The sequence below is a fragment of the Electrophorus electricus genome, chromosome 18 (genome assembly GCF_041902795.1).
Source record: "Electrophorus electricus isolate QZ-2024a chromosome 18, ASM4190279v1, whole genome shotgun sequence".
NCBI classification, from domain to species: domain Eukaryota; kingdom Metazoa; phylum Chordata; class Actinopteri; order Gymnotiformes; family Gymnotidae; genus Electrophorus; species Electrophorus electricus.
Window position 1 is genome coordinate 19,790,433 of NC_137514.1, and position 17,815 is coordinate 19,808,247.

Sequence of the window (17,815 nt, forward strand, 5' to 3'; positions counted from 1 at the left end):
GTTACAAATCAGACTGACCAGCTTTCCCAAAAAGTAAATGAAAACAATCTCCCCAAAAACACAGTTTTTATAGACTGTAGTGGTACATACTTGATGTGGCCTTCATAGTTCCAGCAAAAATCAACAGTGTCACACAGGTCAGTTTTATCCCTGAAAAACAGCTTGAACATTTTTTATAACATATTTTTCATTCTTTTATACAAACCATGATGTTACACTTAATTCATGGAACACCTTTTCTGAATTGTTGCTTCCTTCACATGCTGAAAGTGAGAGTTGCTTGAAGATATCTTGAAACCTATATTACAGCAAGGAGGAAAAATAATTCAGATTTAAAAACTGTTGGTGTCATATAATCTGAAATATTCCAACCTCATGGAGTTGATAGACAATCACACAGAATTTAAAAACAAAAAACAAACGAAAAAAACAAGCAGATAAAATCACAAAAGAACCAAATGCTACAACCATCAAAACCCAGCAATGACAGACATCAATACACATGTTTAAATAGATGAATTAAGAAGTTAATAAATAAATGCAAGCGTGGAGAAAATGGAACGTTAGACAAGGCGGACAGAGTAACAAAACTAAAAGAACAGAACCATGTCACATGGGCACCATGGGAACCGCAAACCTAGAGGGGAATGATAACATCCATTCATCCATCCATCCATTCATCCATCTATTTGTTGCAGCTATATAGTTAACACTTATTTAGAAACATTAAATACGTGGTGTTGTGTCTTTCCTTTCTAAGGAGATAGCTGAAACTACTAAAATCGGGTTAAGAACTGTCCAACGCCTTATTAAAAAGTGGAAGGACAGTGGGGAAACATCATCTTCGAGGAAGGAATGTGGTCGGAAAAAAATCTTGAATGATCGTGATCGGCAATCACTTAAACATGTGGTGAAATCAAATCGTAGAAAACAAAAGTAGAACTCGGGGTTATGTTTAATAGTGAAAGTAAGAGCATTTCCACATGAACAATGTGAAGGGAACTCAAGGGCTTGGGGCTAAACAGCTGTGTAGCCTTAAGAAAACCACTTCTCAGTGAGGCTAACCAGCAAAAATGGCTTCAATTTGCTAGGGAGCATAAAGATTGGACTCTGGAACAATGGAATAAGGTCATGTGGTCTGATGAGTCCAGATTTACCCTGCTCCAGAGTGATGGGCACATCAGGGTAAGAAGAGAGGTGGCTGAAGTGATGCACCCATCATGCCTAGTGCCTGCTGTATACAAGCCTGTGGGGGCAGTGCTATGATCTGGGGTTGCTGCAGTTGGTCAGGTCTAGGTTCAGCAACATTATGTGCCCAAAGAATGAGGTCAGCTGACTACCTGAATATACTGAATGACCAGATTATTCCATCAATGGATTTTTTCTTCCCTGATGGCATGGGCATAATCTAAGATGACAATGCGAGGATTCATTGGGCTCAAATTGTGAAAGAGTGGTTAAGGAAGCATGAGGCATCATTTTCACACATGGATTGGTCACCACAGGGTCCAGACCTGAACCCCATTGAGAATCTTTGGGATGTGCTGGAGAAGACTTTGCGCAGTGGTCCAAATCTCCCATCATCAATGCAAGATGATACAAGATTGAGAATACATGATCATGCATAGAAATATATGTTATTGTTTTCGTAAGAATTTCATGTGAACTAACAATGTGAAACATGCTATTGAGAATTGTGAAACAATTGAAACAAAAATGAATGAAATGAATGAAACAAAAATTGCTTTAGAAGAATGAAACAAAAAGCGATGCTAGTATAATTTCTTCATTGGACATATAGCTGGCTTCCATGTGTGGTCTAGACCATGATTCATAAAAGACCATAATCAGGTAAAAATAGTCAATTTTTATTGTCATCATAGCAATTTGCATTGTGCAGTACACAGTGTGGTCAAATAATGTTTCTCCTGGACCCAGGTGCAAGACACGTGTACACGAATGAATGACAAGTGCTGACAGAGGACCTCAGGAATATTGGCAGCAATGAAGTGAGGAGTGTTTTATATATATATATATAAAACTAAGCTTGGCCTTGACCTTTGATTGGTGTTTGTCAAGATGGTGCAGTGAAGATAGACTACAAATTATTCCTCTGATGAAACTTTGACCTGGTCAAAGGGGGGCTCTTTCCCACCCATGGGCCACAGACCAGACCCAGGACCCACTGGTGCTTTGAGGCTGAGCAACAATGACATACAGCCGATCTGAATCCACTGTCAACAGTTCCCAGTCAGGCCAAAAAAGTGTAATAAAAACGAAAACGAGTTTCCAAGAACATGGGAGGTTTCCCTACAAGGGATGGGGAGGAATAATTACGTGCCTTCTTCCCCTTCTTCTTCTTCTTGCTCCTCTTCCCTGGCTAAAATTGGGTGCCCACGCCGGGTATTTTCTGGTAATAGTTCGACTCGTTGCAGACATAGGCGATGACAAGGTGGGCTGAAACTCATAGCTTTTGATGAATGAGTCTTTCTTTGTGAACAGTGTGCTTATAATCATTGGTTGATTTGTTACCAAATCGCCTGCGAACAGCCACAAGGAGCAACTTCAGCTATCAGAAAGGAGTCACATTCAAAGGCACTCAATGACTCGGTCATCCCCCCCACACACACACACCTGGAAGATGGGGCACTGGTGCTGGAGTAGGCAGGGACGGGGAGGCGTCGGCCAGCTCCACGGCCTCGGGCGAAGGCTGGAGGGTCTGTAGGGTGAGCTCGCCGGAGGTCTCTCGCCTGAATGTGGGTTTGTAATCCATTCTGTCCAAAAGGAAACAAGAGAGGAAAAGACATAAGCGTCATGCGCAGGCACGTCTGTGGAGACAAAGATGACACGCCCACATGCTCAACTTTGACAGGCTACTTGAATCACTAGTTAGTACCCAAACTATAGAAACAAGAACACACATCAGTGTCACCTATAGAACAACACCAAAATGGCTGCATTCTGCTTAGTGCACACGCGCACACACACACACACACACACACACACACACATACACACACACACACACACACACACACACACACACACACACACACACATACATACACACACATATACACACACACACACACATACACACACACACACACACATATACACACACAAACACACACACACACACACACACACACACACATACACACACACACACACACACATACATACACACACATATACACACACACACACACATACACACACACACACACACATATACACACACAAACACACACACACACACACACACACACACACACATATACACACACAAACACACACACACACACACACACACACACACATACACACACACACACACACACATACATACACACACATATACACACACACACACACACACACACACATACACACACACACACACACACATACATACACACACATATACACACACACACACACATACATACACACACATATACACACACACACACACAGTCACTCAGTATGTGTCATCTCATCTAATGTCTCTTATTGTATGCAGATATGTGTGAGCTCACACTGGACCCAAACACAGCACGCACATCTCTCTGTGTCTGAGGGGAACAGAAAGGTAACCCATGCAAATGGGCAGCTGTTACTGGGAGACTGGGTGGAGTGGAGAAGAGGAATAGCAGTGTCATATAAATGAATCAGCAGGAAAGGACACACTGGAGACTCTCAGTTTGGATACACATATCGTGCCATGCATAATAACAAGACAGCTGTCAAAACTGACTTTGCAGTTCCTGGAGGAACACCTACAGAGAAACACACAAAACTCTAAACATACAACTGGTAGAAAGATGACAGATCTGTTGAACATCATAATATTCCCCTGCCTACTGAGGCTTACACAAAACACACATTGGGCTCTGTTTTCTTGGACACTGCGCAAGTGCAGAAATAAGACATATATTCACAGTGCCTGCACATGTGGGTGTGGGATAAATGTTGTTTGCTATTTTCAGGACCAGCGCAGAGTGGTGCAATTGCAAAAAGAGTTTCGGGTTAACAGAATACATTATATATGATCAGTAGGTGTGGTTAGGCGTCACTGCAATATGCAATCAGATTAAATCCTCGCATTCCCTTTAAAAGCTGAGTGTGCGCATGACTCAGCAACTATATGATTCACATTCAATAGTCACAATAGAATAGATTTTCCTTAAAAAAGTTTTATTTTGTTGGTAATTGAAGATATATTTTTGTCGTGGTCAAAATCTTGTAAGACATTTGACATGTTTTTATTCCCCTGCTTGAAGTGAAGAAAATATTGTTGTAGTACAATTTTGTTTTAAGACAAAATGTATTCCAAGTTTCAATATGTAATGCTCAAGGCCGGAGCACAAGTCAGGAGGGTTTGTTGGGGTACCTGTCAAACATTTTCTACTGCAGCCAAACATATTATATTTCTGTCAATCAAGTTTTATTAAACTAATCACCAACAGGAATTAATTGTTTATCATTTTCCACTGCAGCCCACATCTTAACAGTTCCTCCAATAGATGGCAGTAACTGCAGCCCTATTTGTTAAAAATAAAATGATTGAAAATACAAAAATTAAATATCAGGAGCCCTACAGTGATGAGGTAGAATCTGTCCAAGTATGTGGCAAAAGACTGTAATAGCAGTTTAAGCATATGATTTGCGTTCAAGCATAAGGAACTGCTGCTTAGAATGTAAATGAAGTTGATTTTAACATGACAGCCACTAGGTGGCGGCCTTGTTATTGCCTATGTTTTGTCTACATGAAGATCTTGCTGACTGTGATTCGCTGTACTTTATATGATGAGGCTGAATAGTCTGTAGTCTCAGTGTATTAGTGAATGTGACTGTAGGTGAAATGGTCTGAACTCTGTGCATTTATGAATGTAAAAATCAGGCTCTTTCTGTGTCTACAGAGCTGGTGGAATACAAGTTGAACCCACTCACCTGTTTTAGTGACAATGGTTGGACGAGTTAAAGTCTCACCAGATGATACCATTATAGATAGAGGAGAAACTTTCTTAAACATCTTTCTTAAACCTCACAGAAAAAATATGGAGAGGATTTCATGTCGAATATAAATGCAGAGCAGTGGAAAAACATAAAATGCACAACATGACTTGTCAATAGCAACATGCAGAATAAGTGCCAACATGAAAAGCGAATCCTATATTATATGATTTTTGTGTCATTTAATGTCTTTACTGAAAAACAATATGTGGGGCTTTGCATTTAAAAAAAAGAACAAAAAAAACTTTTTGTTTGTTTGTTTATTTATGAATGAAATGCTGAATTCTTGTCAGAACTGAATGCAAACCACTCTCAAGAATAGGAGAGCAATATAGTTGTGTCTTGATTACATTTCAAAGTGTATTGCATTTTATGTTTTTTGACTGTCATGACTGCATGTCAGTTTGGTACAAATTCCTCTCCATAAGATTAAGGTCATAAATAAATGTATGAATTCTATCATGTCCTATGTATGCAGAAAGTTCTTTTTCATTGAAGTCATCTTAATCTACAGATTGGTTTGGTTTCTGGTAGGTAAAAGTGGGTTATAGGACCTGGGCAGTCTGGTCTAAAATACATATCATTGTATAATTGGAATCATGGACAGTATTCATGTGTGTATATATTTATCATGGCATTTTTGTTTTTATTACACTTTTTTGGCCTGACTGGGAACTGTTGACAGTGGATTCAGATCGGCTGTATGTCATTGTTGCTCAGCCTCAAAGCACCAGTGGGTCCTGGGTCTGGTCTGTGGCCCATGGGTGGGAAAGAGCCCCCCTTTGACCAGGTCAAAGTTTCATCAGAGGAATAATTTGTAGTCTATCTTCACTGCACCATCTTGACAAACACCAATCAAAGGTCAAGGCCAAGCTTAGTTTTATATATATAAAAAACACTCCTCACTTCATTGCTGCTAAAATTCCTGAGGTCCTCTGTCAGCACTTGTCATTCATTTGTGTACACGTGTCTTGCACCTGGGTCCAGGAGAAACATTATTTGACCACACTGTGTACTGCACAATGCAAATTGCTATGATGACAATAAAAATTGACTATTTTTACATGATTATGGTCTTTTATGAATCATGATCTAGACCACACATGGAAGCCAGCTATATGTCCAATGAAGAAATTATACTAGCATCGCTTTTTGTTTCATTCTTCTAAAGCAATTTTTGTTTCATTCATTTCATTCATTTTTGTTTCAATTGTTTCACAATTCTCAATAGCATGTTTCAGATTGTTAGTTCACATGAAATTCTTACTAAAACAATAACATATATTTCTATGCATGATCATGTATTCTCAATCTTGTATCATATTGTATTGATGATGGTAGATTTGGACCACTGCGCAAAGTCTTCTCCAGCACATCCCAAAGATTCTCAATGGGGTTCAGGTCTGCACCCTGTGGTGACCAATCCATGTGTGAAAATGATGCCTCATGCTTCCTTAACCACTCTTTCACAATTTGAGCCCAATGAATTCTTGCATTGTCATCTTAGATTATGCCCATGCCATCAGGGAAGAAAAAATCCATTGATGGAATAATCTGGTCATTCAGTATATTCAGGTAGTCAGCTGACCTCATTCTTTGGGCACATAATGTTGTTGAACCTAGACCTGACCAACTGCAGCAACCCCAGATCATAGCACTGCCCCCACAGGCTTGTATACGGCAGGCACTAGGCATGATGGGTGCATCACTTCAGCCACCTCTCTTCTTACCCTGATGTGCCCATCACTCTGGAACAGGGTAAATCTGGACTCATCAGACCACATGACCTTATTCCATTGCTCCAGAGTCCAATCTTTATGCTCCCTAGCAAATTGAAGCCATTTTTGCTGGTTAGCCTCACTGAGAAGTGGTTTTCTTAAGGCTACACAGCTGTTTAGCCCCAAGCCCTTGAGTTCCCTTCACATTGTTCATGTGGAAATGCTCTTACTTTCACTATGAAACATAACCCCGAGTTCTACTGTTGTTTTCTACGATTTGATTTCACCACATGTTTAAGTGATTGCCGATCACGATCATTCAAGATTTTTTTCCGACCACATTCCTTCCTCGAAGATGATGTTTCCCCACTGTCCTTCCACTTTTTAATAAGGCGTTGGACAGTTCTTAACCCGATTTTAGTAGTTTCAGCTATCTCCTTAGAAAGGAAAGACACAACACCACGTATTTAATGTTTCTAAATAAGTGTTAACTATATAGCTGCAACAAATAGATGGATGAATGGATGGATGGATGAATGGATGTTATCATTCCCCTCTAGGTTTGCGGTTCCCATGGTGCCCATGTGACATGGTTCTGTTCTTTTAGTTTTGTTACTCTGTCCGCCTTGTCTAACGTTCCATTTTCTCCACGCTTGCATTTATTTATTAACTTCTTAATTCATCTATTTAAACATGTGTATTGATGTCTGTCATTGCTGGGTTTTGATGGTTGTAGCATTTGGTTCTTTTGTGATTTTATCTGCTTGTTTTTTTCGTTTGTTTTTTGTTTTTAAATTCTGTGTGATTGTCTATCAACTCCATGAGGTTGGAATATTTCAGATTATATGACACCAACAGTTTTTAAATCTGAATTATTTTTCCTCCTTGCTGTAATATAGGTTTCAAGATATCTTCAAGCAACTCTCACTTTCAGCATGTGAAGGAAGCAACAATTCAGAAAAGGTGTTCCATGAATTAAGTGTAACATCATGGTTTGTATAAAAGAATGAAAAATATGTTATAAAAAATGTTCAAGCTGTTTTTCAGGGATAAAACTGACCTGTGTGACACTGTTGATTTTTGCTGGAACTATGAAGGCCACATCAAGTATGTACCACTACAGTCTATAAAAACTGTGTTTTTGGGGAGATTGTTTTCATTTACTTTTTGGGAAAGCTGGTCAGTCTGATTTGTAACTCAGTAGTTCCTTGCTTGTGACACGGTGCTGGAGTCAGCGAGCTAGGTGCAAGTGGAGCAGCCAGTTTATTTAAACAGGAAACACAAAGCAGATTCGCAGAGTGAGCTGCAAATCAAAGAAGTTCTTGAGTAGGACAAATAACCTAACAGGTAATTATGCAATCCTGGATGCAGCTGTTGTTCCTGTATCTTCCGAAATTCAAGTCTGTTTATTCAATACACACTAAATAGAAATAAAGATGCAGACTCTGTAATTAATTGAAGAGAAGAACTGGTCTCATCTTTATTCTGAGCTCAATGTTACAAATGAGGCATTGTCCAGAAAATGTCTAACAGTCTCAGGTGGACACACCTTTTATACATTTTCTGCATAACCATTTTCATTTTTTTCAGAAAACACTTGGCCAGGTTCCACTAATGTTCTCCAAACCATACATTATTCAATGTATGCAAATTGATTTAATACTTACACCAACCAGTTCTTGGTACCATTAAGTTCATCCTGGACTACTTCTATTTTTTAAAAAGGCGATCATAATCTATTTCACCAGCTACCCCTATTGGTTCTTTCGGTGATGTCCATATTATTTCTTCTGGTGCTTGGCCAGCTGTCCCGTCCTTGAACCAAGGCTCTCCCTTTGACTGAGGCCCCTATAGGCCTGTCAAAGAGGTCTCCTGAGGATTTAGGCTGAAGCCTACAGATGCCTTTCTTGCATGAAACCAGTTTATTCTGGACCATCCCTATTTTCTGCTTACAATATCATTTTATTACCTCACAGCTTTGGCCTTGCAAGTAAGATGAGAATGATGAACATCAGAATGATGTGGCACAGTCTTGCCCAAAGCCTTATTTATAAGCGAAGGGCTGTGGACAGGGACATGTAGGAATAAATAGAGAAAAGAAACTAAAAATATTTGGCTGTTTGCCGGCTGGTTATTGCTCAATAGGTACATGTGGACAAGGCATAAATGTCGTTGGCCATTTTCATGAAATGATGCCAGTGTACTCCATGGCTGAAAATTATTAAGACAAGTCCCCTGAAGTTTTCCATTATTTTGTCTGGATTTTTCCAAATGCACACTAAGTTTGCAGATATTTTATTAGATTAACTGGCTGCAATCTCTCTGTGCAGTCCATTGAAACATTGGGTTCAGCTCTACAAATCAGAAGTTTCATCTTTGAAACACCTGCACCTCAGGATCAATAAAATATCAAGTTGAGGGGTAGAGCTGCTCTCTTCTGGACTGAAGAGTTCACAATGTAAACTGGAAATACTCAGGTCAGAATTACTTATATATTATTACTTATAAATTATTTTCCACTTAATTGTAGAATTCTCTTGCTTATTTTAAACAGCAGGGATACAAGAATGCACAAAACATTAAGACATTTTATTATTATAATAACTCACCCTATTCATTGGTCATAGTGTAAGATCTGTTCTATTTAATCATTATCTGTAGACTTACTATATGTACACTTGGCAAACACTCAATTGAAATTCTGAAACTGAAAGTCAACTTTACAATTGGAACAGCTTGTTTGAAAGAGCTGGAGGTTTGATTGTCATAAATACAACATTACCTCAGGGAAGGTAATGGCACAATAATATAAACAAAACTTACCCTCTCACCCTCTCTAACCAAACACAACAGAAAGCACAACACAATAGCACCAACTCATACTGGATCGAGTGGCTACCAAAAATTTATACAAATGTCAAATGTAACTTCTATTTAAACCGGGATGTTTGTTATCTATATGTGCACTAATCATCCACTTGTGATAGGAAAACATGATGGTTATAAGCTTGGGTAATCTCTTTTATTCAGAAGGTTCCAGGCAAACTATCATGGAATGCTCCTCCCCCATAAATCATGTGGTACAGCCCACCGTGTGCAGGGGGATCCACATGTACGATGTTTGTGGTGTAACCACGCCCCCCCCCCCCCCCCCCCCCCCGGGATTGCACACACGTGCACAGGGCTTAATGTTAAATGTCTTGTGTCTATTTAAACCCCTGTCTGTGTGTGCTCCCATTGTTGGTCATTGTTGCTACATGTGTTCCATAACATTGTAGCCATAATGTTAGTTTGTCCCATGTTAAAGTTCAGGTGTTTATCGTTTAATGTTAAGTGTTTAGTTATGTTCATTGTGAATGTAATACATAAACGCCACCTTTGTCTTAAATGTGTAATGTCAATAAATGTTCTGCACGAAAGAGGAAGTCTGTGCGTCCTGCACCGCGCCCTGTGGCACTTGGGCCAGTAATGTTAGAGAAACAAATGTGTGAAGTTGTATTTCCTAAAATTGAAGAAGGAAGGGCAGAACATGATGTCCCCACTCCACTATGCAATGAGTAACATTATTACAATTACACATCCTATGCGTCCTTAGGTCTAGCCAATACCAACCTTTAAATTTAAAAAAAAAAAAAAAAAAAAAGCCCAGAACACAGGAACCCAGTTTACTATACAGAACATATAGTAGGCTATGTGCATTTTACACATGTACCATATGACAGACTGTGAGTGTATAACTAGTTAGTCTTGTTGGCTGAGGGGAAAGATGAAAGGTGATATTTATGATAACTCCTCCTGAATGAGTGTCAGTGACTATCTTGCACAACTTTGGTATGATATTTGGTTGCTGCTTATATTAATTTACTACTGATGACTGGATAAAACACCTGCATGAGTCAAATGGATTATTCTGGATTATGGAATATATTGGTTTAAATACATTCCTTTTTTTATTATCAGCATATATAACCTGATTTATTTTATTTGCGTTTAAGGTCCTGTGTCCATTGGCCTCTGAACACTTTTTCTAACCACTTTGCGATTCTAAACCATGTTGGTGTGTCTCAGAGCCCTCAATTAATTGGGAGGCAGTTTTACAAGTATTAAAAAGGTTTGTGGGTGGAGAGGCAGGAGGTTATAAAGCCTTCACCAATCAGGTTTGTGAATGGAGAGACAATGGATAATAACATCTCAAAAAATAGCAGCATCTATGCTGAACATCAAAACCTAATGTCCATTTTTAACATCTAAGCATTGTGCAATTGAAGTATCATGAATTCCACTGACAAAGCAGTTTATTTAGACACATACTGTGCTGTATATAAAGTTTGTATGAGTGTTACTAAACTGTATTATAGAACTGAACTGACTACATTTACCTTATGCTCTTATCCAGAGGAACTTATCATTTTTAGTCATGTTACACATGTTCATGAGATTATTATTAGGGGTTTTACCCAAGCACTCTTATTCAATAGCATAGAGCACTTGCCCAGATGGGAAGACCTTTTTTAAACCTGATTAAACAATCCATTTCAATTTGAAATAAATATTTCAACTTAATATTTCAAAATGTGAAAAGGCATTTTTATTAGCTGTAGGCACTGAGACAGACTGGAAGTGTGACAGGCCTGTGCTTTGATCAGTGTATCAATAATCAATATCATCATGTTAGAGTGTTGTATAACATGCTTAACATAGACAGATTAATAAAAAAAAAACTGTCTGATTGGGAATTATTTTATCTGTGATTCGTGCTGTATTTATTCCATCTTTGCAGATTAACTTCCTGTAATCTTACTGAGGAGTCTTTCGAATCACTCACATCAGCTCTACACACAGAAAACTACTCCCTAAAATAGCTGGAAATGAATAACATCTGCATAAAGGACTCAAGAGTGGAGCAGCTCTGTGCTGGGCTGAAGCATTCACACATTAAACTGGAAATACTCAGGTGATGTTTCTGTGAATTGGTAAATCCAAGTGTTAAAAGAACAATAATTCAGTAAAACAGACAATTTACAGGCACTCTACCCTGGATGTTTAGGAGATTCTGCACTAAATCTATTTTAAACATGGCTGCCTCCATGTGGGGCACCCACTCTGTGGAACATAAAATGGGTCATTTTATGATAAAAAGCAATTTGATTACAAGGTTACAAGGACTGTGCCCCTACCTAAAGTCACCCAGTTCCCCCAGGAGAGGTACAAAGCACCTGGTCTTATTAAACTTACTTTGAGTCACACAGAGCATAAGAATCATCAAGATAAGGAGTTCTCTCAGGAAACACACAAAACATCTGGTGTCACAAATCCATCAAATGAGTTGTGCATGCTCTGTCATTATACACTTTGAACTTTCTACAGGTAAATAGAAGTAAACCAAGAAAAACACCTCCTTTTTTTATTATACAATGATATAAAAGAAAAGGCAAAGATTTAGAAATAAACAGAAAGAATTAATAAATTCACACACACCACTACAATACATATCCTGATATTATGTAGACCCTGGTGTAGTCCAGGCATCCTTACTGAAGGACAGTGGGAGTGGTGATTATCTCCTTGTGTAGTACAGTACAATGGGAGCAATGGTGATTGAGAAAACATAAAAGTTATATATTTCAGTATGACAGTATGTGTGCTGTCCCTTTTCTTTTCGAGATTCCACATGCTACTGGTGGCTCTAGATGCAGAAGGAAGTAGATCTTCTCCTGCTCCACCTGCGCTCAGAGAAAGACGGCCATTTTGCATCCGGCTGGTAAACTGCTCCCTCTACCTGTCCCAGACATGCCATAGTAGATTTCATCTCTGATCTCTAAGAATCTGGAGGCAATACCAACGTGTCCTTCATCGGTTTTCCAACGTGATCCGTTTTACGCCTCTCTATGTTCTCCTCATATCTTTGTATGTCTGACTTGAGTACGTGAGTATAAAACCACAGTCAATTAGTGTTTGGAAACAGGTTATATGTAACTGGTGTTAAATACACAATCTTAAATGTTTTTTTAAATACATTTACATACAAATTTGACAAATACCTGAGAAGCAAAAAAAAGCACTAAAATTAATATCATGTCAATCTGTAATCTTCAGCAAATCAGATGCCTGTAGAGTCTTATCAACATTTGATATCAGTTCTTGCTTAAAGTCCCACACCCTTGTGTCAACAGCCAGTTGTTCTTTGATAAGATGCCCCTGTAGTGGTACTCTCACATGAACAATATGACTTACATCAAAAGGTACATAATAAACATCCCCATATTGTTGCAGGGTGGAATGCACTGATGTTTTTATCACACTCCTTGGGTTGATGATCAGTTTTCTGGGGTTGGAGATGCCTTTTTTGTCTGGTTCTCTATAAATGTGTTCCATAATATTGATGCCAGGTATACCTCTCCATTCAGACCGATCAAATCTACCAGTTTCCTCAAATTGTGTCTTGGGGAAAATGTGGTTCTCAATAAGAAATACCCCCACATCTCTGTGCTCCTGTTGAAGATCCTCCATCAGTAATGGAAGGTTAGCATGCTTATAAGGCATAATGATCTCATCAATGTCATTCAGAAGAACATATTTGGACTGATACATGTTTCTATAGATACACTCATTGAGGGTTACCAACTGGCCATAATAGTGGAGGTCTCCACCATGCTCCACAAAGTTCCATCCTTTAGATGGGTTAAGGAAATGGTCGATAGGCCATGGAACAATCTCTAGTATTCCTTCTTTCTTGTAATGCTGTAAGAGTTTCTCCAGGTCAGGACCACAGCTGGTGTTGTAGATCACTACATGTTGTATACCCAGAAGCTTGTACATTTCCATGGTTTGGGCAAACTGCAGAACATTATTATAGCTTCCAAAGAGGTTTGAGATACATACGGTATAGTTGAAGCTAAATGTTTCTCTGGTCACCGTGTTCTTTATTGGCAAGAGATCTTCAGAATAAATGTCTGAGATGTTTCTACTGGTTGAAATGGATACAAATGCTGCATCTTGAGTGTGTGCACCACGACACAGAACATCTGAAGCTGCATATGGAAAGCCGAAATGGTCACTATGTATCTGGACTTCAGCCTCAGCAGTCTGGCAGGTATGGTCATCATTACAGTAGATGCAGTAAAGCGGCAGTAGACTGTCCCTTTGGATTATACTGATAACTCGAATGGCCTTATTGATTCTATGATCAATAAATGCAGACACCATTAAATGTTTTGAGTGTCTAATGGGAGTTATAGAAAACAAACTGTATTTGTTTGTTTCAGAACTACTGTGCATAGCTGGCAATATGTCCATAAATGTATGTCCGGTAAATATTTGAATAAGGATGACCCCTAAAAACACAGAAACTAAAAGCAAAACAAAAATATGGAACTGTTTTTTCCGCATCTTAATCCACAATCTAGAAAAAGACCTGCAGATGGAAACAAAATATTATAATTGTATCAGTACAAGCAGTTCCTGTTAATTTTCTGAATACACTAATAAATAGAACATTCACAGATGGTGATTTTACTTTCTGAATATGCTAATAACTAGAACATATATTCACATATGGTTGTTTTATGATATGAAATTTTCTAATTTCCCACATGCAAATAGTCCATAAGAAATATATCATGAGTTTACAAATATTGTTTGTAAATAAAACATTATTTTCATATTATAGCCCCTTAGTGTGGGACAGTCATCAAGAGGGTCTTAAGATTAAATATAGATTCAGTGCAGCACTGCACAGACTTTCATAGGGGTGAACATTTTTATCATATCTTTGCTCCATGTGAATGGAAAATGTTTACATAAAAAAGGATGATATTGCTCTCCTTTTAGTTTTTTGTATAGCCAGCAGAAACACTTAACAAACAGGTTTTAATCTCTCTGCCCAAGAAACATTCAGAGGATGTGTCACTATGATGGCAAAACGAGTGACCAACCCCCCCCCCCCAAAAAAAAAACAAAAAAACAAAAAAAAAAACCAACAACCCAAAACAAACAAACAAAAAAAAAACCTGTAAAAACAATAGGGACAAATATGTTTCAAGAGATAAGCAGTCTTGTTGAAATGCTGTTATTTAAAGCTAAGCAAATACTAACCATTAAAATATAAGTAGTACTTGTAATACTGAAAAAAAATAAAATAAAATACGACATAGTGGAATACGTTAATGTGCATTATATTCCATATTATATCATATAATCGGTCTGGCGTTGTGGAGGGACTACTACCTATTGATCAAATTTCGTGTCTGAATAACAATAAAAATATATACAATATATATACACAATAAGCACGTACGGTGACTGGACCCCAATAATAATGACAATGATGCTGTTTACAGCGTCTCCCTTATTTATTTTCTCTGCGTTTTGCAACTTGCATGTCGGGGTCAGTTAAGGTTTCTCTGTCCTCTTTTTTCAAACCAGGTTTTCAAGCAATATTTTAACAGCCTCGGCAATCGATTTCAGATAAAGTTAATCGACAATTTTCAGCTTTTATATTTAAAATGAATAAATATGAATTGCAATGTGCTTTTTAAGTAAATACATGCATTATTGTAATTTTGTACACTGAAGGCCTAAATGAAAATGTACGCAACCACTTTTTAGCATAATTAAGTATTTAGTATTAATAATGCCTGAGTAAACTGCAGATTGACCAAAATTATACTTAAATATAGTACCTAAATACACCCACACAGGTATTGTCCACCTTTGCAAAAATACATTATATAAATGGGATATGCGACAGGCACTGCAGTTAATCGGATAGTACTGCCGAGGAACGTTGCTCCTGAAGAGAGTGTTTCAAGATAGCGAAAAACTGTGAAATGGATCAGTTTTCGCGTAGTTGCTCTGTCCCATCTGGTTCACGGGCGCACTAAACTAAGAAGTACTTTATACCCATTCATTAAGACAAATGACTATGAAGACAAACTTGCAGAACTCGTTCGTATTCTCGCATTATTCGTTAGTTTGTTCGTTGCTCGCTAATTACATTCATATGATGAGTGGGGAAGTCAGATTCGTGACAAGTATAAAGTTAGGTTGACCGCACCGAGTCTGTCCTTGGTTGAACTTGGTCAAATCCAGATTATTAATGAAGACTAATACGCAATATACACAGTTTACAGGACTCTGGTACAGTCAGTTGAGTTTAGAGTATAATAGCGACACCAGCTGTGTTTCAAGCCAGCGAAAAAATCTAATTAAAAATCTAATTAGCTGGCTTGATATAATTCTCTGTAAAATGTAAGGCAACTCGTTATGTACAGCTATATTGTATGCATACCTAATCAACTGAAGTCACGGTGTTGATTGCACTTTTTGTGCCTTATTATTTGGCAAAAAAATAATAATAATACAACTACCATTAGGTTTTTACTTACCTATCTACTGACGCTTATGTCTTTTTGCATGTATTCATTACTGCCGTCCAGACTAGTCTATTTACAAGAACCTGGTTTTTCCGCGAATATTATGCACAGGTGAAACCGCAGGGGGTGGGTCTGTGTTGAAAAACAGTTCACATTGGCCAAACGCAAATGATACATTGGGTTTGTATATCTGGATAGTCTGTGAAACTAAAGATAAAGGGACCTCTCAAAAACAACACAAAATACAACATATTGCTCTGTTATTATCTTAGATACAGGGGCAAAAAGGGTATGAAAAGGTTTGAGTATTTGATTGATTGTAGCGCATATGTTTTCCTTGGGTCTGATTAAACGTGCTAAATAACGCCAAACAACCAGCCAGTGTGTTGTACTGTGTGTAATTAAAGCGGTTACTTATGATTTATAAAACAAACTTTAAAATATAAGGATCGTTCTCTTTTGAATAGACACACAATTCTTACCAGGTTCTTTGGCGCATGTTTAAATAGGTTGCGAAGCGGCACCGCACCAGCAAAGTTAATCTCTTCCTTTTTTGAAGCCGTAGAGGAGAACCAGGTGGTGGCAAGAGTCTATAATCCTTTGACTGGTTGCCTTGTAATCCACGGCCTGTTTTATTCAGAACAGCGCGGAAAACTCCATCTTGACAGTTGTTAATTCATAATGTCCCGCTCGCATACAGGAGCGTTCCCCGTTTCCATGCTACTTGACTTAGTTCATTGTTTTCCTGTTCTCGTCTGTATAACTGGTTCCCTGTCTCCTCCTCTCTTTGTTTGTTCTTCTATTTAAGCCTTGTTTCCCCCGTCTCATGTTCCGTCGTCTGTTGTGCTTTCTCGCTTTGCTAGGCCTAGGTTACGCTCTCATTGTTATACGCAAGTATTGTACGGTTTTCCCTTTAGTCATGTTCTTGTTATGAATGTATTCTGGTTTAGTCTAGTTTATCACTTTTTTTAGCTAAGAATCGCGGTTATGCGTATCCCCCTTCCTTTGTATTTTGTCGTGTTCGTTAGTCATGTTCGCTTCTCTTAGGTTTATGCATCGCGTGTACTCTTCTGTTAATTATTCTTTTTGTTTGTTTTTTTGTTTAGTTTCATTAGCTGCCTAGCTGTCTTCATCCCCTTTCCATTGGCCAGTTGGTTATATTCGTTTGTTTATATCTTTAGTTAGTTCTATTCCGTATGTTTGGTTTCCCCGGTTGTTTGGTAATCTTATTATGTTATCTTATTCTGTCTGTCTTCGTTGTGGTGCGGGTCAAAAATGACCCGTTCTGACTTAACTGTGGAAAAAACACGGAATAATTGTTTGATGCATGAAATTGACTTTTCCTGAAATGATCGTGCCTTTCATATAAAGTTTAAAAAAGCTTTCTAAAATATTTCATGAAAGCTGAACATGTTTAGATTACAAAGATGGCTCAAAAATGGTTCTTTGGCTCATTTCTGACCTGGCAGTTACTAAATGATCTATAGGCAAATTGAACCATTACTAAATTATTGATAACAACTAAAAAATCATAAAAATAGTATAAATATAAAATATCCTGTTTATTTTATTTCAAATATATTTTCATACACAAAGGGACAGAAGAGAAAATAAAAGATGCTTCAAGGATAAACTTTCCTGTGAATTTACAGTTTTATCCATCCCCCATCTTCACAACTGACCCTGATCCTTGTGGGAACACAT

The 17,815-nt window shown here is 38.2% G+C and overlaps 1 protein-coding gene and 1 pseudogene across 2 annotated transcripts; both read right to left on the minus strand.

The window, feature by feature from the left end:
- Nucleotides 1-17,815, minus strand: part of LOC145651998 (NLR family CARD domain-containing protein 3-like) — a 59,354-nt pseudogene that overhangs the window by 4,460 nt on the left and 37,079 nt on the right.
- On the minus strand, nucleotides 11,311-16,871 carry LOC145652121 (uncharacterized). 2 transcript variants are annotated; one of them, XM_081701682.1, is made up of 3 exons: nucleotides 16,594-16,871; nucleotides 16,124-16,243; nucleotides 11,311-14,151 (listed from the first exon to the last, which is right to left on the minus strand). In XM_081701682.1, exon 3 carries the CDS (start codon nucleotides 14,124-14,126, stop codon nucleotides 12,816-12,818), a length of 1,311 nt encoding a protein of 436 aa, XP_081557808.1. In that variant the 5' UTR covers nucleotides 14,127-14,151; nucleotides 16,124-16,243; nucleotides 16,594-16,871; the 3' UTR covers nucleotides 11,311-12,815. The 2 variants fall into 2 exon arrangements, with proteins under 2 accessions (XP_081557808.1, XP_081557807.1); XM_081701681.1 differs by lacking the exon at nucleotides 16,124-16,243.